We start from the raw sequence: 22,515 nt of genomic DNA, 5'->3' as shown, positions 1-22,515 counted from the left end.
TTTTTTTTTTTTTTTTTTTTTTTTTTTTTTTAAAGATTTATTTATTTATTATATATGAGTACACTGTAGCTGTCTTCAGACACACCAGAAGAGGGCATCAGATCTCATTACAGATGGTTGTGAGCCACCATGTGGTTGCTGGGATTTGAACTCAGGACCTCTGGAAGTGCAGTCAGTGCTCTTAACCACTGAGCCATCTCTCCAGCCCCCAGGACATCTTTCAAGGGAGGCAAGAGCTCCACCACATCTCAGGTAATGCTGTCTTGTCCTTAGTTTGGTGTTGAGTAGATTTTTCTGTGTGTGGCCATTTCTTCCCATTAGTGTCTGTTGCCTCTTCCCTCCCCGCCCCCATACTTGAATTTGCTTTGGGTTTTTTTGAGACAAGGTCTCACTATTTAGCTTTGGAGCTTACACTGGAGACCAGGCTGGCCTAGGACTCAAGAGATCCACCTGTCTCTGCCTCCCAAGAGCTGGTATTAAAGGTGTGTGCCGCTATGACTGGCGGTTTTGCTTTTTAAAAAGCGTACTGGAGAGATGGCTCAGTGGTTCAGAACACTGAGCTTCCAGAGGGAGCTGTTCTTCCAGAGGACCTGGGTTTGATTGTCAGTACCGGTAATGGTCACTCACAACCATCTATAACTCCAATTCTAGATCCAGTGCCCTCTTCTAGCCTCCACAAGGACCAAGCAGGCATGTAGAGCACAGACGTGCATGCAGGCGAACATTCATACACATAAAAGAGAACACATTTTAAAACATTTATGTTGAGGTATTTGTATGGTGTGTTGTCCGGCCTGTGTGTCATATCCCCTCCATCTTCAACCCCTGCCCCGTTTTCTTGCTGTTTCATGTCCAAGTGTTTGTTTCTGTCTTTGACATGTAAGAATGTAAGAAAAGGTAATAGTCCCGACATTAACTGGAGAGTTCTGAGTTCTGACTTAGGGCTGCCTCTAGCAAGAATGCCTTGCTGGGGTCACAGTATACTCTGGGGCATGACAGAGAGTAGCTGCTTGGAAGTGCCGTGGAAATACCTTGGTAGGCTTGGGGACCAGGTGTTAGCGCCATCTGGTGGAATGTGAAGTTGGAGGTGTGGGTGTCTGGGACTAGGGAGGAAATATCCAGGAATTCTCTCAGCTTCCTGAAGCCTGCTCTTCACCTGCCTCCCTGCTCCCCGTACCTGTCTTCTCTCATAGACTCTGTGGAGGAGGGAACAGTTGTTTCCTACCTGTCTCAGAGCTGTGTACTGTCAAACAGTCATCACGTGGGAGGCAGAGGTGAGGCAGGGTAAGGCAGAGGAATGTGTATCCTACAGGGTCTGGTACATTCTGCCCTAGGAAGCTGTATATTGAGTCCTGGATGTTGGTCCTGGTGAGAGCACGCAGAGCACTGTCACTTGTGTTCGGTCCTGAGATGGGCCGTTCATGTCTGTCAAAGCCTGTTTCCAGGCCCGTGTAATGTCCCCATGGGCCACTTTGCTCAGCTCGATAAAGCAGTCACAGCCCTTGCAGGTTTAGGAAGGGCAGCCTTCTGTGCTGGGATAGGAGAAGCATAAAGATTCCGAGTTGTGTTTTAGTGTTTCTGTTACATGTGTGAGTACAGGTGTGCTTGTGCCACAGCATGTGTGTGGAGGTCAGGGGTCATCTTGTGGAAGTTGATTCTCTCCTTCCACTGTGGATTTTGGGGATCAGACTTAGGCTCTCAGGGTTGCATGGCAAGTATTTTTACTGGTTGAGCTGTCTCACTGACCTTGTCATGTTTTAAAATGTCTGCAGTCACCTTGCCCAACATGGAAATACTCTTTTCCCAGGGGTCCCTCCCTGACGAGCACCTTGACCTTGCTTGTATCGTGTGCTATGTCAACCCTGGGCTAGCCCTGTCTTCTTTCTGTCACCCCTGACCCTCTCACATAGCTCCACCTGGAATAGCTGTTCATGGTGCAGCCAGGCCCCAGTGTTGGTGAGCTTGGGAGAGACCAAGGTCTTTAGAAAGACTTCACTATCCTCTGGCCCTTTTGTTTTTTAGATTTTATTCTATGTGCATTGATGCTTTGCCTGCATGTTTGTCTGTGTGAGGGCATCAGATCCCCTGGAACTGTGGTTACAGACAGTTGTGAGCTGCCATGTGGATGCTGGAAATCGAACCGAGGTTCTTTGCTCTTAGCCAGTGAGCCACCTCTCCAGACCCCTTTTGTTGTGTGTGTGTGTGTGTGTGTGTGTGTGTGCGTGCTGGAGATTGATGTTGGGTATCTTCCCTTATATTTACCGGTTTATTTTTGTTTTTGCGTGTACGTGTGTGTGCCTGTATTAATTTATGTGCACCATGTTTATGCTTGCCCCCGCAGAGGTCAGAGGGTGTTCAATCCTCTGGAGCTGGAGTTAGCCGGGAGTTATGAACTATGAGAGGTTGGTACTGGGAACTGGACTAGTGTCCTCTGCTAGATAGGTGCTCTTAAATGCTGAGCTGTCCCTTCAGCCCTTACCTTTTCCTTTCCTTGAGGCAGGGTCTCACTATGTAGTCCTAGTGACCTGAAACTCACACTGATCTCTGCCTCCTGAGACCCTCACGTTATTGTTCTGAGACAGAGGCTCTTACTGAACCTGGAGCTCATTGACAAGACTGGCCCGCCAAGGAGCTCCAGAGATCTTCCTGTCCCACTTAGATCTTCCTGTCCCTCAGCCTTAGGATTGCAGGTGTGCACTACCATGCTTCACTTTTGTTTGTTTTTGAGACAGGATCTTGATTTGTAGCTCTGGTTGTCCTGGGACTCACTAAGACAAGGCTGGGCTTGAACTCCCGGAGGTCTGCCTAGCTCATGCCTAGATTTTTATGTGGGCGTTAGGTTCTGAATTCAAATTCTCACGATTTTTGATGGAGCCATCTCTCTAGCCTTCCTCAGGCACTTGGGGGGACAAGGGAGCAGGTTGTTTAAGACAGGGTTTCTCTGTGTATTTTCTGTGTCCTGGGACTCGCTCTGTAGACCAGGCTGACTTCAAACTCAGAGATCCACCTGCCTCTGCCTCCTGAGTGCTTTGGATTAAAGGTGTGCGCCGTCATATCCAGCTTTAGTAAGTTATTTTTCTTTTGAGAAGCAAGAACAGTTTTTTATCCTATGTTATCTCTGGCCTCTTCAGTCTCTACTGACATGCTGTCTTTAGAACTAAGTACCTTTTGTCAGTCTCTTCTCACTGGGACCATACTCAGGAAGTTCTGAAGTTTCTTCCACTGTTCTTTGGGTTGGCCCTGGAGACTGATGTTAAGAGTGGTCTAGAATCCTGTTGCTGTCCTGCATAGGGCCTTTGCTGGAAAAGTGGGTTCTTTTAGTCTCCTTTGTACATAGTTTTTGTGTTACATATAGTATGCTGGATTTAATTTTTGTGTGTTGGGGATTTGGAGTGTGTGTGTGTGCTTGTATGTATGTATGCATGCGTGTATGCATGCGTGTATGTATGTATGTATGTATGTATGTATGTATGTATGTGGGAAACGGAAGGAGGACAGGCAGTCTTGGCCACGTCTTGCACTGCCTTCAGGGCATGACGTGCTGGAGGAGCTCTGCTCTTTTGTACCACAGGGAAGGGATGTGAAGTTGACTTGGCTGATCCTGGCCTGCTTCCTGGAAGAGGTAGCAATGCCCTTGTTCTATACCTGGTTGGTGGTGGCAGTGGAATGTGGCCAGACAAGACAGAGGAGAATCTGTTGCTGGCACTGTAAGAAGATTGTTTGAGACCATTGTGGTGACTCAGCCAGCGCAGGGGCTTGCCACCAAATCTGATGACCAGAGTTTGATCCCCAAAACCCACATAGTGGAGAACCAGCTCCCACAAGCTGTCCTCTTTCCATGTGAGTCATGGCACATGTGTACCTACAGTCACATGTGCCTCACACACACACACCATAAGTAAACAGTAATATAAAAAAAATTAAAGAAAAAAGAGACTTGTTCATTTGGATGCCATTCTAGGCTCTCAGAAATCTCATGTCTCTTGTCTTTGGTCCTCACAGCACATTCTCAGCCTGGATTGGCAGAGGGACTCCTGGAGGAAGTAGGGAGCTGCCTTTCTTGAGGCTTTCCCCTGGGCACGCACTTCTTCTTCACCTTTGGTAGTTTACAGCTTCCTCCTGGGGGCCTCTTTTCCACCTATTTTGCAGTACCCGGTGAGCGCCTCCTTCTATGGCTCTCCCAGCACCCGTCTTGGACTGTAGCTGCCCTGAGCACTCCTGCTGGCTTCTGTTGGGGTGGCTTCTTATATACAGTCCCCTCTAGTCCTGTCCTCAAGTTGTATATACCTTATGTCCACCCCTTCCTCTTTTGAGACAAGTTCTTACTGTGTAGCCCTAGCTGTCCTGGAACTGCAGTGTAGGTCAGGCTGGCCTTGAACTCAGAGAGCTCTAAAGGTCACCACCTCTCAAGCGATGAGACCAAAGATGTGCACCACCAGCCCTGGCATTTTAATGCCTCCCTGACCTCTGTGGGCCCTTCTGTCACCTAACACCCTGCTCTTTTACCGGTCACTTGGCCTCTCATTGTGCGGCAGTGTGGCCATGGTAAGAAGCTGCATTCTGCTCTTCTCCTGAGTGCTGCCTGGGGAGGATTTTAGGCCTGACATCTCAGTCCCTTCCAAGAGGCACCTGTGCATTTCCCCAAACTGGCTAAGGCTTCCAGAGCTAGGCTGGGGCTATGAGCTTTTTAAGGGTGTGTTCTTTTATACCCAGTGGGTGCTAGCTGGCTGTAGGATTGGCAGACCTCACTACCTTTTCTCTGTGTTGGGAGAGTGAGATGTGTAGGCAGCCAAGCTGCTGAGGACCCCTGACCTAGAGAAAGCTGGCAGCTGTAAGGATGTCCTGTACTTATATTCTCTTGTCTGTGCTTTGGATGTTTTAGTGGTTGTCTTTAATTTTTAAGTTGAAAACAGATGTATACCTGTAAACCCCAGTAGGCTGAATCTGGAGGATAGTTTGAGACAATCCTAGGCTACAGAGCAATACTTGCCTCAAAAGGGGGACAGAGAATTTGAGAAAATGTGCTTTCCTAGGCTGTTCCTGAAGTGGATATCTACCCTCCACAGGCCCTAGGCATTCATTTCCCCTAGGGGGAGATGGTCCCTGGGTTGATGCTCTGTGTCAGTGCTGCCCTCTGGTGGATAGCGCCTGCTCTGCAGCTGTTGAATCCAGAATAAGGCTGCTGTTCTTAGAACCTCAGTTGCCTGGGAATAGCATACATGTGGAGGGAATTCCTGAGCCTCACCATTGGAGATTCTAACCCTTGTCAAAGGCCTACCAGCATTTGGCTCCCCAGGCATACCCTTCATTGTCCTGCACTGGAAAAATGGGGATATACAATGCTGACTGCCTAGTTTGTTTCTTGCAGGACTCGGATCATGGCCTGTAAGCACTGCTGTTGTGATTCATGTAGGTATAGTCCCTGGTAGAGAACATTTGGAAGGAGATTTGGTGTGTTCTGGGCCCTGCCTGGGGCCAGGATATGACATCTGCTTGGGAACAGTGGGTGACTAGAGCTTAGTGTTGTAATGCCACTGTCCCAGGGGCCTGCTGAGCTCAGGCAGAGTCAGGTGTGCCTGCCAGTTGTGTTTCTAGGGCCTCTTCTGAGCTGGAGTTTGCAACCCATTTTTGGTGTACAGCAAGGAAGTGGGGAGATAGAGAAACTGAATCCTTCCTTGTTCCAAGCCTGGAGAAAAACTTAGTCTTCCATCCTCTTTATACTAAAGGGAAAAACAGGCCAGAGAAGAGTAGGCCTTTGGCTCTTGCCTGGGTAAGAGGGACTGCGGCTGTAGGCGGGGGCGCCCACACACTAGGGTTCCTGCTCCAAGCACTTTACTGCCCTCAGGGGTGAGAGGTGGGCCTGTTTTCTCCATCAGTTCTGGTTCTGCCAATAAACCCGATCTGGTCTGAGCCATCCGCCTCCCCAGTCAAGGGAGAATCTATTTTCCAGGTTGTAGTGTGAATCCTCAGTGGCACCTACTCTGACCTAGGGGACAAGATCAGCCCATTGGTACAGCTGTGGTGGGTGTGGAAGGTGCCTGGGGTCTGGACCTCAAGGCATTTTGAGAGTCCAGGACATCTCTCCAAGGCCCTTAGGTCAGTGGATCTGCCCTGAATGTGGTTCTTAGTGATTCTAGGTGGCCCTTATGACAAAAGCCCATGGCTTATGTCACGCGCCTACACTGGCATCGACCCACCCTCAGCTCTGCTCACATGCCCCTCTCCTTGTGTAGGTCCTTGCCCGTAGGTCTGACAGGTCTGAACATAGCCTCTTCTGCCAGATCTGGGCCCTGTGGGACCATTGGCCCCTGGCCACTGTGGCTGGTTTTAACATCAGTGTGGTGGTATGGGTGAGTGGTAGCCAGCCCCACAGATGGATTGCCTCCCGCTGCTCTTAGTAGCCTGGCACCGAGTGTCACCCACTGTCTGGGCTACTAGACAGCAAAGGTTGGTTCGGCCCTTGAGGGAACATCACTGGGTAGGTTCCGTGATACAGGGGACGGGCTGAGGCCTTGAAGTACATTAAGATCTGGGACAGCATTTATTCTGTGCTGAGGCCTTGCACTAGGTGGGGCTGCTCAGAGATTTGGGGTGGCACAGTGTTTGGGTCTTTGGATCTAGGTTCCAGTGTTGGGAGAGTGGTTCTCCCTACATAGTTGACCAGGGGAATGGGGCTGCACCGTAGGCTAGGTCCTCCTGATCATCAGAGGGCTTCTAGGGACCTCCAGAGTAACTCTCTCCCTTTGTCTCTGCAGGCTGCCCTGCCTTGCCCGAGGACAGCGGACACAGGTGCCCCGAGCAGAGATGAGTACGAAGAGGACAGCTCTGATGAGGAGGTAGGGTTCGGGCGGAAGGTCCTCGATTCCTGCTGTGTGAGATAAGAGCTGCCCTGCCCCTCAAACTGGCAGAGCCCTGGGGTAGTATCAAGCGTTCCTGCAGGGGCTCTGCTGCTGTTTGTCATGGGAGCCAGGTTCTCAGGAGGCTGCTGAGCCCTGAGTAGGCGGCCTGGCTTAGGCTCTCCCCCCATCTGGAAGAACAATCTGGGGGTCTGAGACAGATGACTGAAGCAGCACATGTGTGTCATTGCCAGGTTGAAGATGAGAGGCACACATGGCTTAGCAGTACCTTGTCTGTCTGTGGGCATACAGGGCCAGAGGTAGCCCCTCCACTGTAGTGTAGACTGTTAGTACTCAGAGCTGAGGGTGTCGGGCCTGGGTTGACGTGAGTCCACCTGTGTTCTGTATCTGAGGGGTGGCCACACTGATACCAAGGGCAGGACTGCCATATCCTGTTCTCCTTGTTGGCTTTGCCTGTTCCTTTCTCTGGCAGTGGTGACCGTGGTACCTTCCTGACTTTCCCATCTAGGATGGCGACTAACATAGTGAAGAGGAAAATGTCGCGCTAGACTGGGGCTCCCTGGGATCCTCAGGGAGTGGGGCCATTGAGAGCCTGTGGACTGTGGCCAGAAGGCCAGCAGGGTCTGCAAGCTCTGAGAAGCTGTGCACACAGAGGCAGTGGGCCTGGCAGCTTGCTCCTCCCTGGTGAAGCCTGGTCCAGGGGCTGAGTAGTGGCCACTGTATACCTCAGGATGTGAGCTTAGGAGCCTCTTCTTGGCTTTGGTGTGGGGCCTAAAGGGATGGATCCTCTTCTCGGGAGCGCTTCCTGCTTGCCTGTCAGGGGCTGTCCCTGAGGCCTAGGGGAGACACGCGCCCCCTCTCTGGCTGGGCTTCCTCCCCACCTTCAAGCTCTCTTGGCAGTGTCTACAGGAGCCTTGGCCGGCAGCCCGATCCAGTCTCTGCTGCGTGTTCAGAGAACAGAGACAAAACAAAATAAATTGGTTTCCTGGCCGGAGCAGCGGGCGCACCGGCAAGGGGGGCTGCACAGCACGGCTCCTTGCCTGTCTCCCCTCCCCCCCAAGGGGCCCTGGCTGTCGGCAGCCACATCCTGTCGGCTACTTTTTTATGCTTGGTATTTTGAGAAATCAATGATGATTGTATATGGAGAATAGGAGTGGGGGAGGGGCATCCAGAAGCGGTCAGTGCCTTGAACGAGGTCTGCCAGACCCTGCCTGCCCTCAGGGAGGTATGCTCCACCGGACCTGTCCAGTGGCCCTTTGAGAAGACTGGGCAACCTCATGCTGTGTGTGATATGTGCAAGAGCCCCTTCGTTTCTCCTATGATGTGATAAGTCTCACATGTCATGCTAACACGAGTGACAATTCTGCAGTAGTAGAGATGCCCATCTGCTGAGTTCTTGCAGTTATAGCTGACCAGCAGCTGGAAGGGACCACAGAGCTCAGCTGTCAGGAGCCAGGCCAGTCTGGACATACGCATCTCTTCCCAGAGGCTGCTCAGGGCTTGTTCCCCACCAGGGACTGCAATTAGCTTTCTTAATCTCAGAGCAAGGTGGCTGCAGCTGAGAGGATAGGCCACCAGTACCTGGCTAAGGTTCGGGTCGGGAGGGAAGCGTCAGCCCACCTCAGGCTGCCTGATGGAGAAGCCTGAGACAACAGACCAGCTCCAGGAATGTCTAGGCTCCTCCACACTCTAAGGCCTGAACTGTCTGTAGCTGTGCCCTAGTCGCTAAGCACCTATAAAAGGTCACAAGCTACTTGGGCCTCAGGAGGGACAGCTGGAAGTGTCTTTGGTGGGGTCAGTGATACCAACCTCAGGATTTTGGGCTAACCTGAGCCACCTGGCAGAACTAGCTGTGTAGGCTATATCATAGCACCAGATATCCTACTGGATTCTGGACAGGGATACTGGAAAGGTGTTGATGTGGTTTGTCCCAGTGGTAGTGACCTCAACAGGAGCCTAGAGAGATGGCAGCCTCGTGGACTGGGAGTGGTCCTGTGTACCCTGCTGTTGCTGTTTTAAGGTGGAAGTGCCCCCATGATAGCCCTGTCCTCTTCTCTTGACCATTCTTGGACCTGAATCTAGGACCTGGGTTGGGGACATGGGAGCTTCTGAGCCCTGTTGTCACTTGCCAGTGTGGTTTTGAGAATACCCCAATGTCAGTGGCTCTTAAACTAAGCAGTCCAGAGCACTTTTTCTGATTGTACTCTGGCTCCTCCTTCTCTTCCCCTAGATTCACAGACATGGGCTCAGCTGAGTGGGGGTAGAGCCCTCCAGATGAGGCTAGGCATAGTGGGGATGGAGTGGGGTGGGGGTGACTGAGAAGCAGCTGTGCTGTGGCTGCCCCACCCCCACATGGCCACTTCACCTCCTTCCTACAGCAGTGGGGCTTCATAGACGTGATCTCATCCAGTAGTTGGGACCCCTGGGAGTGGACTGGGATAGAAGGGCGTCTGAGTGGCCAATCTTCCTTTCCTCTGTATATCAAGCAACTGGGAGAAACCAAGGCCAGGCATGGTTAGGTAGAGAAGCCCATGCATCTGCTCAGCAGGCCTGTAGCCCTGTTCTTCAAGAAGTGTAGCCAGTATGAAGGTTTCAGGGAAGCCATGACTTCTGGCCTGGAAAGTCTGGGAAGAGCTGGTCTCATATTCTTCAAGTCCCCAAAGCCAATGGGCCTAGGACCATTGTGTGACCTCTGACCAAGAGGGGGCTGAGTCTGGGAACTTTTTTATTGTCTTAACACCTCTCCCCCACATACACACACCCTACCCCCACCACCTTGCCTGATCTATAACTCAGGATCCCATAGGGACATGGCCTGGCCTGTCTGCATCCAGAACCTGTGATCCCCTCTGCTCGCTCGCCAAAGGCAGTTAATGGCTTCTCCCAGCTACTGAACCGGCAGCTGCCTCCAGTGCGCTGGCGGTCTCTGCTCCTCCGGGGCCACCCCCGCCTGCCGGCAGTGTCCTGGCCGCCTCCCTATGTGCACTCTACTCTCTCCATGCTTGCTTGTGTTACTGCTGGCAGGGGAGCTTGTGGGCTCAGGTTTCCATCAAGTGAGTGACCCTCCCTGCTGTTTGTAGAAGGCACCCGGGTCTGTGCAGACTGCTCTGGCGGCCATCCACTTGAGGCTAGCTTTTATGCCTGCCTCCAAATGGGGCCTTTGGCCAGACTCAGATCAATCCTTCAGGTCTAGCTCCATCCCACTGGAGCTGCCCAACGTAGGGACTCAGCAGTAACTACTGAGTGGATTGGGCATGTGTCTGTAACTACTGTTTATAGTACTGGACAGGTAGACCTTAGTGCCATTCCTTGACTTTGGCCTGTGGCTCTGAGAGCCACACTGCATCAGAGAACCCCAGCTGGCAGGGAGAGGGCCTTGGGAAGGGTGGGGGAGGAGCAAGTGGAGGAAGCCAGTGTCTCTTATGTGGGTCAAGAGTTGGTCCTGGCTGTGGCTGCAGGTAAAGGTAGGGCTACTTCAGATATCTTCTTGCTAGGGTTGGCGGACAACTGGAGAGCACAGTAGGGCAAATATTTGAAAGGCAGGGAATGCTGATTATCGTGACTGCTGATGGCACAGAACAGGCACCCTTTGAGGAGGCTGTGCGGGGCTGAGGCTGCCTCGCTGGGGAAGGGCTCACATTCAGCAGCCCTGTGAATGTGGTGCCCTGGACCTCCCTATCTAAAGCATCGGCTGAGTGTGAGTAATGAGACTCAGAAAGACCTTCACCCTCAGCTCGAGATAAAGGCTTGGTTACAAGCCTGTGCCCAGCTCAGTGCCTGTGCAGGGACCTCTGGGGTCTCCTGCTCACAGAAGGAGAGAAAGCACCATTTAAATCTGAGTGGCCCCAGGGGAGGGACATGGAAGGTGAGGCTAGGGCAACTGTTTTTCTCCCCAGTGTCCTCCATACATCTCAAAGACTCTGCCTCTCTGTTCTCTTGCTACGGAGCTGCAGCAGCTCAGGTGGGCTAAGCCAGGCCCTCAAGGGACATTCGGCATGTAGAGGGGAGTAGGGGACTGGAAGCAGTCTGGTAAGGAGATGGTAGAATCAAAGTTGGTACCTGCCTAGTCAGCCCCTGTTGGATCTCAGCTGGTTTGGCATCAGAACAGGAAAAGACTGTCTCCCTCTGGTCTGTCACGCAGGCCTCTAGTGTATGCTTCAGAGCCTAGCATTCCATCTGGAACCTTCTGTTGGGGTCAGTGTGGCATGTGAGGCCAAGGCAGCTGGCTAGTGCTGAACAGTCAGAGATAAGACACCCCATGAGGGGGAGGTGGCCGCTCAGGAAGGCCATGAGCTCTGAGACAAGAGGGTTGGTGCAGGGGGGCTGAGCAACAGTGAACACTACCCGCATTGTAATCGGAGAGGGGCTGGGGAAGAGAGAGACCGAGCGAGGCGGCTGACCCCATGCTCCCCGGGGACAGGTGGGAGAGGCAGAACGAGGAGAGAGTGAAGGATTCCAGAGGTGGGCTGGCTTCCTCTCTCGCAGACAGACACGGGAGGGAGGTGGGCAGCGGGCCAGCCCCGTACCTGCAGTTCCAATCTGCGGTCCTGACAGCTGCAGCCACTTTGGGGAGGGGGAGGGGAAGGGGCTCATCGAGAGCGGAAAAGTCCCAGCCGACACTGTGTCCGGTGCTGTGGGGGGAGTGGGGGAAGGAGATGGAATAGGATGGAGGGATGGATACATGTGGACCTACCAACCTCATCCTATACCCTTTTTCTAGGGAGCTGGGTAGCCCCCCAGGAAAGCATGGCCCTTGAGTCTGTCTGCCCTCCCTCAGCCTGGCCTGGGGTCTCAGTGCTGGGCCTGACCCAAAGGGGTCACATGTGTTTCCTGGCAGCCCGCAGGTGCTGAGCAGGGCGGGGGCGGCTGGCCTGGGGTGCAGGCTGCCTGGTGATGAATCATGTGGTGCCGCCAGCGGCTCATTCCCCAGGCTGGGGACAGGGAGCTGACAGCTGAAGCTGAGCCGAATGTTTCCAGCCCAGCTCAGCTCAAAAGGGTGGCTGCTGGCCCATGGTGTGGGCCAGCCCCCCCACCCCAGCTGCCTCTGTGGGGCACACACTAAGGGCGCCCCTGGGTTTTGTCCCACAGCTCCTCAGTGTGGTAGAGGGTAAAGTTGCCCCCTGGGAAGGATGCCAGGGGCTGTGGTGGGTACAGAGCACCTGCCACTCTTTGGCCATAAGCTGTTGTGGACTCACGTGGAGCCACAGGATGGGAATGGACCATGCCACCCCCGGTCTGGTTTGAATCTGGAGCAGTGGAGGGTGACGGAGTGTTCTTCCCGCCCCTCCCCTCCCCTCCTCCTGCTGGCTGTCGGGCCAAGCCCTTAGCCACTGCTACCGGTGCAGCTCAGGGAGTGGTTGGGCTGCCTGCCCGGGCCTGAGGCTGGCCAAGCTGCAGCCGCTTTCAGAGTCAGGCCCTGCAGTGGAGGCCTTGGCTGGGCGCGTGCCGCACCCCAACTATCCAGGCCTCTAGAGAGCCTTCCAGCCCTACAGCCCATTCCCTTTCATCTGACCCCTCTTGACACCCAAGCCTCCAGCTCTTGTCGGTGGACTCTGGCCTACCAGTCATTCTTACTGAAGCTCAAGCTTCCTAGCTCCTGGGCTTCCCCACCTTCTGCTTTGCCCCAATCCCTTAGCTGGCTCTTTCCTCCTCTACTGAGCTCTATTTAAGTCATAAGATGCCTAGTGGAGCTAGCTGGGCATGGTTTGGGCCTCTGTCTGGCCCTATAGCCCCCAGCCATGCTAGCTACTCAGACTGGCAGCCTCTGCACACGGAGAAACATACACCTGTATTTGGGAACTTTCTCTGAACCTTCTGTGTGTGTGGACACAGGTTTATTCCTGACATTGGCCCAGCCATATGACCATTAAAGTAGGTACCACTCAGTCATTGGTCCTTTTGGGGTTTGTGAGGGAGAGGCACCCAGGTCTTGAAATGTGAGACCTCTAGGTGAGGGGGAGGAGACCTGTGTCCAGCAGAGTAGGAATGCCAGCTGGGGTCCTTGGGTGAGGGTTAGTGCCCATCTACCTGATACAGGTATACCCTGCCAGGTTGTGGCTCTGGACTCAACCCAGCGTCTCTCACAGGGTCCTTGTAGCTTGGAAGTGAAGTTGGGCAGAGCTGTGCATGGGGAATGCATGAGAAAGGAAGGTGGCCTCCCCCAGCCCCAGCTGCAGCTCCAGGTTCTGGCTTCCTGGGCTGCAGAAGCTCTACGGTGACTGAGTGTGCCCTCTCTCCCTCCTCTGAGCAGCTGTGAGCTCCTACAGGATTAAAGGGAGGAAATTTGGGGTTGGGTTTCTTTCTGAACGAAACCTGCCGCTGTGACTCTTTATCCCGTTATATTTCTATCAGATTGGACGCAGCCCCCTACCCCTGCCTTAATGGCCTGGCTTTGAGAATTTCCTCCAAAATTATACCTTTGTTTCCTGCACCAGCATTCCCTGGAGCCCATCAGTGCAGAGGAGGGGCCATGTTGTCCCTGCTCTATGAGGATGCCCACATAGGCCTCAACACCTGGTCTCCCCCCAGCCAGGGACCAGGAGGCCTGCCAGTGCCAGCACCTGGTGCCCTCTGCCACTCTCCACCCACTACCTAGCCAGAAGTCAGGCCTGGCCTTTCTTCTCTGTTGTACCACTCAACTAATTGTCACCTGCAGGGTTTTAATGATCGGCCAGCTGTGCGCGGAGCCTGCTGAGAGTCTGAATCAACCTCAGAGGCTAGTGGGATCTTTGGTGGAGTTGGGTAGGATAGAGTGTTGGATGGCTAGGAATCTTTCCAGTGTGAAGCTGGAGGCAGGAGAGCAGAAGCTCTGGCAGTTGGTGGACCCAGAGTCTCTCTGGGCCTACATGGGTACCAGTTGGGATGTTTAGATGGCTGCTACTCAGATGGTGTCCTCAGGCCCACCTAGGCTTGCTAGCCTACTTGGCTGGACAGCACTGCTTACTTAGCCCCTATACCCATTTTTAATGGAACACTGCTGGTGACACCAAACATCCACAGACCAGGGCCCCATCTGGTCCACCCTCACCCTACTCCTTGGGGGGAGGCAAGGCTGCAGTATTGCTTGCTGTTGCCTACTCTGAGCCAAGTGGGCTTGCCCTCTCTTCTCTCCTTCTATCCTACTCACCACACAGCACCTCTCCCCCTCCCTGCTCCCTGCACACACACACACACACACCACACATATCACAGATCCCTGGTACAGACTCTTGATATCTAAGCCTGCCTTCACTCTGGGAAGATGGGGTGAGAGAGTTAGGGTCATAGTGAGTACAGATCCTTTCAAGAGGACAGTCTGCCTCAATTTGGAAGATACTGTTTCGTTTTTAATTATACAAAATTTCCAGACTTTATATTATCATATTAAAGACACAAGATGCCAACACTAGGCCCAGGTAGAGAGCCAGCATGGAAAGTTCCAGTGGGCCTGGGTAAGTGTTCGGCTACTTAGAGTCAAGCCATAGCCCGCCTGTCCATCTCTCTGTTCATAGGCCCTGCTCATAGCTGGGGCAGGTCTGGCCCGGTGAGCGTGATCTTGGGGACCTGTGCTCAGATCAGGTCCAAGGTGGGGCTCTCCGTGACTCTTCAGTGGCATCCACCTCCACTAGTGGCATCACCTCTTGGCTGCTGTGGACCCTCCTCCTTCTAACTTCGAATCGCCGTCTTTCTGTCACGGTCTTTGCTCTGCAGAGGGGATGGGGGTGTGTCAGGGTCTGGGTGGAGACTTAGTGTCACCCAGCACTGCCCAAACCTTCCTGGCTTCCTGTTGGGGCACTGCCTGTGCTAGGGCACCCCCATCCCACTCTCCTACCACCCCCACAGTGCATTTTGGGGAGGGGAGTATACTGCTGCACAGCCAAAACTGTAAAATTAAATTTCCCAGATGTTCAGGCCCCAGGAGCTTGCGTGTGCTGTCTGGAGAGGAAATGGGGATTGGGGAGAGCCGTTGTATTTTTTCCCTGCTCACCCTGCTTTTCCGGTGCCACCAAGTGCGGCCAGAGCAGTAAATCATGGCTGGCCAGCATCTCTCAGTTCAGCCTTCTCCCCTAGCCCATCTCCTGCAGGTCTCAGTAGACCAGGGGAGAGGCAGCAGGTGCCCATAAGCCTTGGGGTGGAGGTGGGCTGCAGGGGTGGAGGGGTAGTGCCACATCAGCCGAGTGGGGGGTTTCTTTTGGATTGCCTCACTGTTTCCCCTTTGGATGGGAGCGTATGGATATACTTCTTACTTCTTGAATTCACCTCCTTTCACTTCTCAGCTTGATGGGGAGTAAAGCCTGAAAGTAAGGCCCCTGAGCCCTGCCAGGTTCCTGCTGCCTGCCCTCCCTCCTAGAACTTCTGGGTGGCCCTTTTCAGCATTACTTGTTGATCCTATATTTGCGGGTCCCTATGACCACTACCAATGGGAGTCAGTGTCCCAAGGTATGGCTCCTACGTGCCCTTCCCTCCTTTGGGCGCAGCTTTGGTGGCAGGTGTAGATGCTAGGGAATGCTGCCCCTGCCCTGCACCTCTCTGCCTGGCAGGTGTGGGCTGGTGAGTACATTGGGGCCCCTCGGTGCTCCCAGCCCTGCTCACCAACTTTCTCTGGTTGCTGAGGCAGAAGGTGCAGATCTGTTTGGGCTGAGTGTTCTCGCCGCCGTCTCTGGCCAGTGGTGGTGGTGGCGGCGGCGGTGGCAGTGGACTGCCTGCACGACCGCTGTGAAAGAAAGCGGGTCCCGAGTGGCATGGTTGCCCGTCGCCGCAGGCCTCACCCACCAGCAGCACATTGCCCAGGTGAGAAATGTAGCTGGAGGCCAGGCGCAGCGTCTCAATCTTGGAGAGCTTGCGATCCGCTGGCTCGGTAGGGATGAGTGTGCGCAGCGCGGTGAAGGCCGTGTTCACGCTGTTGGTGCGGTCCCGCTCGCGCGCATTCGCTGTGTGCCGCTGCCGGGGCTCGCGGCCTGGCCGCCCCCCGGGTCCTGGCCCGCTACCCGCGGCCCTCCGTCCTCCTGCCCGCCGCCGGGCGCCCTGGAGGCCGCAGCGCGCAGCATGCACACGGCAGGGTTTTTCATCGGAGCCCGAGCTCTCGCTTCCGCGGTCCTCATCCTCCGACAGCGGGCTCACCTCAGGGTACAGGTAGCGACCCGGCGGCGGCGCTGAACGCAGCATGGCGAAGGACATGGGCCGGGCAGGGGGCGCGGCGTCAGCTCCACGGTGCGCTGCTCATGCCGCCTCTTTAGGTCCACAGGCCGCCGGGCCAGGGGTCTCCGCTGCGCCCCGCGGTGGCGGCTGCCGGGCGAGGCGGGCACATGTGTTCGGACTGGAGTGGGGCCGCCAGCGGAGCAGTGCCTTTATAGCAATCGGCTCCTCCCCCCCACGCCTGGCCTCCGCCTCCCTTTCTGGCCTGGAGGAGTTTACTCAGAGCCTGTGCTTGCACCTTTTCCCTTTTTAATAGTTGTGCCTAGAGGGTCCTGAGCATCTTTCTGGTTGGGGAGTTTCTGGGGTGCTACTAATGCCCCAAGACCATGGTGTCCACTCCACCCATTCTGCAGGGAAGAAGAGAATAAATCAAGAATCAAGAGGCTTTCTCTCCTGGCATGCCTAAGTTCACCCAGCTGCCCTGGCCCTGAGTGCCTGGCCACACCCTGTCTGACTCTCCTTCCATGTGCATTTGGGTCTTTTGTGCCAGGCCGTGTGTGTGTGTGTGTGTGTGTGTGTGTGTGTGTGTGTGTGTGTGTGTTTGCGCGCACCCGCATGGGAGGTGACTCCAGCAGTGGCAGTCTAGAAAAGGGTGTGTGGGGTTGGCATGACTTGACTGTATGGCCTGTGCCTTGTGCCAGAGTCTTACCCCTTTGACCCATCCTGCCTGGGGGCCCCACCCCCATCCTTGCTGTATGCTTCATGGGGCTCCTCAAAGCCAGTGCACACGTGGATAAGATCAACACCTCTCCATCCCTCCAGTTTAGAAGTTGTCCTCTAGGTGGAGAACGTACAGCAAGAGCACAGGGCATTTCTGGGCTGGTATGGACAGGTGCAGTGGGACAGGGCCCAAGGGGTCTTTCTGAGGGGCTGCTGGCACTCAGCTGTGCTAGTTATGTCTGGGCCCCTCCTCCCTGTGGCTACTGTTGCAGGAAGTGGCCGCCTGGGCAGCAGTCCCCAGGCTGGGAGGAGTGAGGGTGGTGGCTGGCAGGGGCTGAAACCAGGAATGTGTGTCCAGGAATGTGGCTTCTCTGCCCACTGAAATGGGAGGGGGAAGATCAGCGGTGCAGGGAGGGGGGGTCCCTGACCACCTGCCGGGCGAAACAAGTTTGTTTCCCTGTGGTTGGGATGGGGTCTTCCCCTGGTTTCTGCTTTATAAAGTACCCACTTCTACCTAAGGCTTCTGCCAGGGGAGGGAGCCCATAGGCGATGAGGTCATCCCTGTCTGTGGCTGCCCAGAGCCTTGGCCAAGGAATCCAATGAGGGGGGAGGCTAGAGTTGGCATCACTTCAGTGGAAAATGTGAAGGTAAAGCTCTGGCGCCTCCAAGGGCTTGGGGGAAGGGGGCATAGCACCCCTGCCATGCCACGTCAGACCCTGGGGCCAAGGCTAGGGCAGATTTTGGGTCACTTGGCCTCTGGGCACATGGGGCTGATCTAGAGTGGCTCGAAGAGGATCAAGGATGACAGGGACAGGTGCTGACGTGGTGACTGTGCTACAGGACATTAGGAACACTGTGGGCAATGTGCCCCTGGCCTGGTACGATGACTTCCCACATGTGGGTTATGACCTGGATGGAAAGCGCATCTACAAGCCCCTGCGAACACGAGATGAACTGGACCAATTTCTGGACAAAATGGACGACCCAGATTTCTGGTGAGTTGGGCCTAGGGTCAGGACCTGTGGTTCCTTGAGCCAGGAGTGTGGCGCTGACTGGCTTTCCGTTAGGCGCACTGTGCAAGACAAGATGACAGGGCGTGACCTGCGGCTGACTGATGAGCAGGTTGCCCTGGTACATCGGCTTCAGAGAGGCCAGTTTGGAGATTCAGACTTCAACCCCTATGAGGTAACGGACAGTTGTCCCTAGGGTCTGAGGTACATGCACCCCCCACCTCCCAATCTAACATCTATGCCTGTCTCCATAGCCATCCGTGGACTTCTTCAGTGGTGACATCATGATCCATCCCGTGACCAACCGCCCAGCTGACAAACGTAGTTTCATCCCGTCCCTAGTTGAGAAGGAGAAGGTGGGACCCCCACGTCATCCCCTAGCACACTTGGTAAGGTTTCCCTGCTGCCATCTGACCTTAGCTTTGTGTGCAGGTGTCTCGAATGGTGCATGCCATCAAGATGGGTTGGATCAAACCTCGACGGCCCCAAGACTCCACCCCTAGCTTCTATGACCTGTGGGCCCAGGAGGATCCGAACGCTGTGTTGGGGCGCCACAAGATGCATGTGCCTGCACCCAAGCTGGCCTTGCCTGGCCATGCTGAGTCTTACAACCCGCCTCCTGAGTACCTGCCCACTGAGGAGGAGGTGGGCCTGCACTGAGGTGGGCGTGGGCCCCAGCCATGTTTCCTCATCCCTTCTCACCTAGCTCCTGTCTCCCCAGCGCTTGGCATGGATGCAGCAGGAGCCTGTTGAGAGGAAGCTTAACTTCTTGCCACAGAAGTTCCCTAGCCTGAGGACAGTGCCTGCTTATGGCCGCTTCATCCAGGAACGTTTTGAGCGCTGCCTTGATTTGTATCTGTGCCCACGGCAACGCAAGATGAGGGTATGTGAGGTAGCCCTCACAGGTCCTGGGAAAGTGTGGGATGAGAGTAATGCTAAATGCTCTTTTGCCCCAGGTGAATGTGGATCCTGAAGACCTCATCCCCAAGCTCCCTCGGCCAAGAGACCTTCAGCCTTTCCCTGTGTGCCAGGCCCTTGTAAGTGTGTGGAATCAGAGGTGGGCAAATGCCCTCAGGTGCCTGTGTGTCTGTCTTCTCACTCTTTCTTTTCTATAGGTCTACAGGGGCCACAGTGACCTTGTCCGTTGCCTCAGTGTCTCCCCAGGGGGCCAGTGGCTGGCTTCAGGTGGGCCTGAGGTGGGAGCTGCCCTGAGCTGGGAGACAGGGACCTGGGTAAGAAGATCAGGTGCTGAGAGGCTTCTCTGCTCTATCCAGGTTCAGATGATGGCACATTGAGGCTTTGGGAGGTGTCCACTGCCCGCTGTATGAAGACTGTGCGTGTTGGAGGTGTGGTCCGGAGCATTGCCTGGAACCCCAATCCTGCCGTGTGCCTGGTAGCTGCAGCCGTGTGAGTTTAAGACCTTGGGGGTGAGGGCTGGGAGGGGCACAGAAAAGTGAGGACTATGCTGAGCAGGGGCTGTGTCTGGGCCTGCCTTGTAGGGATGACGCCGTGTTGCTGCTGAACCCAGCCCTAGGGGACCGGCTGTTGGTGGGCAGCACAGACCAGCTGCTGGAAGCCTTCACTCCACCTGAAGAGCCAAGTTTGCAGCCTGCCCAGTGGCTAGAGGTCTCAGAGGAAGAACGCCGGAGGGGCATGCGACTACGTATCTGCCACAGCAAAGTATGTGATGGGAAGGGGAGGGGAACGAACGTGCAAGACCTGGTCAGGCCATCAGCCAGCATTGTTCTTCTCTAGCCAGTGACACAGGTGACCTGGCATGGGCGAGGGGACTACCTGGCTGTGGTGCTGTCCAGCCAAGGGCACACTCAGGTGCTGATCCACCAGCTGAGCAGGAGGCGCAGCCAGAGCCCGTTCCGCCGCAGCCACGGGCAGGTGCAGTGTGTGTCCTTCCATCCCACCCGGCCCTTCCTGCTCGTGGCCTCGCAGCGCAGTGTCCGCATTTACCACCTGCTACGCCAGGAGCTTACCAAGAAGCTGATGCCCAACTGCAAGTGGGTGTCCAGCATGGCTGTACATCCAGCAGGTGAGGGGAGCGTGGACTCTCCAAGTCAGGGAAGGGGAAATGAACCCTGTACGTCTTAGGAGAATTACAGGCACTGCTTTTGGCCCTAGGTGACAACATTATCTGTGGCAGCTATGACAGCAAACTGGTGTGGTTTGACCTGGATCTCTCCACCAAGCCATACAAAGTGCTGAGGTAAGGTGGGCTGTGTGAGGTAGGTAGAAGGCTCCTTCACCGGGAGCCTGCTATGAACACACTCGTCCACAGGCACCACAAGAAGGCCTTGCGGGCTGTGGCCTTCCACCCCCGATACCCACTCTTCGCATCCGGCTCAGACGACGGCAGTGTTATCGTTTGCCATGGCATGGTGTACAAGTGAGTGCTGACCCTTACCCAGCTCTCCCCATGGGACCATCCCACTGGGTCCTGAGCCTTTCTCTTCCACAGTGACCTGCTGCAGAACCCATTGCTGGTGCCCGTCAAGGTGCTTAAGGGACACACTCTGACCCGAGATTTGGGTGTTCTGGACGTGGCCTTCCACCCCACACAGCCGTGGATCTTCTCCTCTGGGGCAGATGGCACCATTCGACTCTTCAGCTAGGCTGACACTACTGTGGGTGGTCTGGAAGAGGGCGGGTGTGCCTCCACACAGAACCATCAATACAATCCTTGATTCCCATTGTTCCTGCCTTCTTGATTGGAACCGCTGCCCAGCCCTGACCTTACACAGCACCCCAGAACCTAGCTTAAGCCAGAAGGAAAGGTGGTATTGATACACTCACCCACTGAGGTGTAACTGGCTTTATTGGGCAATAAATTGGGGCAGCAGAGTCCTCTAGGCAGGACAAGCCACATATTGCTTGCAGGAGTACAGTCAGCCTCAGGCAAACTTCACCAGGCGGCCCAGCGTCTCAGCAGCTTTCTCCCGTACCCCAGGCACTGGGTCCTTTAGGAGGAGCTGCAGGGCTGTGGGCAGAGGAACAGGCCAGTTGTGCACATGCCTGGGCCTGTGCGTGGGGCGGCCCACTGCCTTTCTAACAGACGGGCCTCTGCTGGGAGGGCTCGGGAGCCAACGGAAAGATAGTTTTTCCTTTTTTAGTGTTTTTTAAGCTCTTTTGGAACAGTTAAGAAGTTTCCGTGAATTACTAGAGACGATGAGGTCACCAGTGACAGGGAAAAAATCCTGAAATCCAGGAAAACCACTTAGTCCCTGCGGGTGCCTACAGGGTCAGCAGAGCCCCAACAGTTGGGAAGGCTGGGATCAGGTAGGGAGGGAGCCATTGTGTCCTGGGTTGGGGGTGTGCTCACCTACAATGAGCTGCTCCAGGTCCACCTGAGTCCTTTGTTCAGGCTCTGCATGCAGCACCAGGAACCCTGAAGCAGGCGGGGTAAGCTGTGTGCTGGGTCAGCTTGGGGTGTGCAGGGGAGGGACAGGCCTGCTTACCTGTGAACATGGGGGCAGCAGCTCTGACGTCATCCCAGCTGCTTTTGAAGTAGAACAGGTTGGTGCTCACCAGGCGGCCCAGCAAGTCAGGGAAGTGGTGCATCTGTAGAACACTAGGGTCAGGGGGTCATGGTCCTCAGCCCCCCCTCCCCCCAAGGGAACGGTTCCCACAAACACTACTCACCAGGTGCTTGCACGTGGAATTGAGGAATTCCCCAAAGTGCACACTGCGGCCCTCCTGAAGGTACTTGTAGAAAGCAGCGGCCAGCTCAGCACATTCCAGATGGGGGACACACATGCACAGGGCAAACTTGCAGGCCTGGGATAGAATGGGTTGCTGAGCCCAAGGTCCTCTCAGGGCAGAAGGAGATGAGGCTGAACCCAGTACCCTTTCCTTTAAACCCAGTGGTCACTCACACTGGCCACTGGAACCTGAGGGTCCCGCAGATGCAGTAGGAGTGGCACCAACCCACCCACGACCTGCTCCAGGAAGACATCCTCACAGTCCCCATGGCAGGCCTTGTTGAGGTGTCCAAAAAGGCGGATGGATGCTGTCCTGAACTCCACTTTCTCCTAGCGGGGTGCAGCCATGTAAGCACAAGCCCTCTTTTCTAGGCAGGCCTCGCCGCATCCTTAGCCCCCTGCTTTTGTGCTGCGGACTTGAAGGTGGATTGTGGTGGACATGCAATAGTGAGTAGGATAGGAGGTTGTAGGCTAACACAGATGATACGGTCACTGGGGTTGGGGAGCCAGACCCAGCAAAGCAGTGCTGATGGAAACATACGTCTTCAACCTCAGCACTCTCACATGCATATGTCTGCCGTCAGTTACAGGGCCTGGCTGAGGGTTGAGATAGACCTTCGGTTGTCATACAGCTTACACTGTCAAAGAAGGGCCGGATGCGAATGGTTGTGTGCAGCAGCACCAAGCGTAGGTCCCATGGCTCCACTAGATCCAGCAGCCGTGAAAGGCCCACCATGGCTTCCAAGGCCACTAGACTGTGTGGTTCATCACCATCGTCCAGTCCACTGACCATGGCTGTCATGAGCTGTGGGCCATGAGCTCGCACCTAGGAGACAAACCCCTTTCCCTTAGCAGTGGTAATCTTCCCCACGCCGCCCCGAATACTCAGCCATATCTCCTGGCCTGCTAGGGGGCCAGCCCACCTTGTCAGGTGATCCAGAGGCCATGTTGGCCAGCCCTCGGAGCACTAGACGCCGTACACTGGCACTTGAGTCCTTCAGCCGGGCTGTCAGGTTGTCGAGCAGTGGTTCCAGGAGCATCAGGTCGTTGACCACGTTACTGCTGAGTAGCTGGAGGCAGAGCCGCTCTGACCATTTGTACCAG

At 55.0% G+C, this 22,515-nt stretch overlaps 3 protein-coding genes across 8 annotated transcripts in view; 1 reads left to right on the top strand and 2 right to left on the bottom strand.

Annotated features, from left to right (window-relative positions):
• Positions 1–20,406, top strand: part of Bop1 (BOP1 ribosomal biogenesis factor) — a 23,940-nt gene extending 3,534 nt beyond the window's left edge. Inside the window, exons 3-16 of the mRNA XM_028778871.1 lie at positions 6,756–6,836; positions 17,532–17,686; positions 17,759–17,876; positions 17,956–18,057; positions 18,134–18,346; positions 18,423–18,584; positions 18,658–18,738; positions 18,817–18,886; positions 18,976–19,108; positions 19,201–19,381; positions 19,457–19,745; positions 19,835–19,919; positions 19,992–20,099; positions 20,172–20,406. Coding sequence (XP_028634704.1) covers positions 6,756–6,836; positions 17,532–17,686; positions 17,759–17,876; positions 17,956–18,057; positions 18,134–18,346; positions 18,423–18,584; positions 18,658–18,738; positions 18,817–18,886; positions 18,976–19,108; positions 19,201–19,381; positions 19,457–19,745; positions 19,835–19,919; positions 19,992–20,099; positions 20,172–20,325 — 1,932 coding nt within the window. The 3' untranslated portion in view covers positions 20,326–20,406. The remainder of the gene's footprint in view (positions 1–6,755; positions 6,837–17,531; positions 17,687–17,758; positions 17,877–17,955; positions 18,058–18,133; positions 18,347–18,422; positions 18,585–18,657; positions 18,739–18,816; positions 18,887–18,975; positions 19,109–19,200; positions 19,382–19,456; positions 19,746–19,834; positions 19,920–19,991; positions 20,100–20,171) is intronic.
• Scx (scleraxis bHLH transcription factor) lies at positions 14,165–16,175 on the bottom strand. Its single transcript, XM_028778872.1, has 2 exons — positions 15,429–16,175; positions 14,165–14,540 (listed from the first exon to the last, which is right to left on the bottom strand). The coding sequence occupies exons 1-2, from the start codon at positions 16,011–16,013 to the stop codon at positions 14,502–14,504; spliced, it is 624 nt and encodes a 207-aa protein (XP_028634705.1). The 5' UTR covers positions 16,014–16,175; the 3' UTR covers positions 14,165–14,501.
• A 104-nt stretch (positions 20,407–20,510) lies between the features above and the next one.
• Positions 20,511–22,515, bottom strand: part of Mroh1 (maestro heat like repeat family member 1) — a 75,237-nt gene continuing 73,232 nt past the window's right edge. For all 6 annotated transcript variants that reach the window (XM_028778868.1, XM_028778864.1, XM_028778869.1 and 3 more), the window contains exons 38-44: positions 22,335–22,481; positions 22,049–22,237; positions 21,586–21,741; positions 21,353–21,487; positions 21,169–21,271; positions 21,033–21,098; positions 20,511–20,690 (exon numbers count right to left, since the gene is read on the bottom strand). In XM_028778868.1, the coding sequence (XP_028634701.1) occupies positions 20,605–20,690; positions 21,033–21,098; positions 21,169–21,271; positions 21,353–21,487; positions 21,586–21,741; positions 22,049–22,237; positions 22,335–22,481 (882 nt within the window). In that variant the 3' untranslated portion in view covers positions 20,511–20,604. The remainder of the gene's footprint in view (positions 20,691–21,032; positions 21,099–21,168; positions 21,272–21,352; positions 21,488–21,585; positions 21,742–22,048; positions 22,238–22,334; positions 22,482–22,515) is intronic.

The sequence above is a fragment of the Grammomys surdaster genome, unplaced genomic scaffold (assembly GCF_004785775.1).
Source record: "Grammomys surdaster isolate TR1022 unplaced genomic scaffold, NIH_TR_1.0 342, whole genome shotgun sequence".
In the NCBI taxonomy this organism is placed as follows: domain Eukaryota; kingdom Metazoa; phylum Chordata; class Mammalia; order Rodentia; family Muridae; genus Grammomys; species Grammomys surdaster.
Note: the sequence above shows the minus strand (reverse complement) of the source record. Positions and strands in the feature narration are given on the sequence as shown.

Bases quoted from the DNA above. Each gene is read 5' to 3' on its own strand.
- Scx (XM_028778872.1), bottom strand. From the start codon at position 16,013: ATGTCCTTCGCCATGCTGCGTTCAGCGCCGCCGCCGGGTCGCTACCTG. The intron at 14,541-15,428 runs GTGAGCAGGGCT...TCCCCTCTGCAG, and splicing joins TCAGCAACCAGAGAAAGTTG to AGCAAAGACCGTGACAGAAA.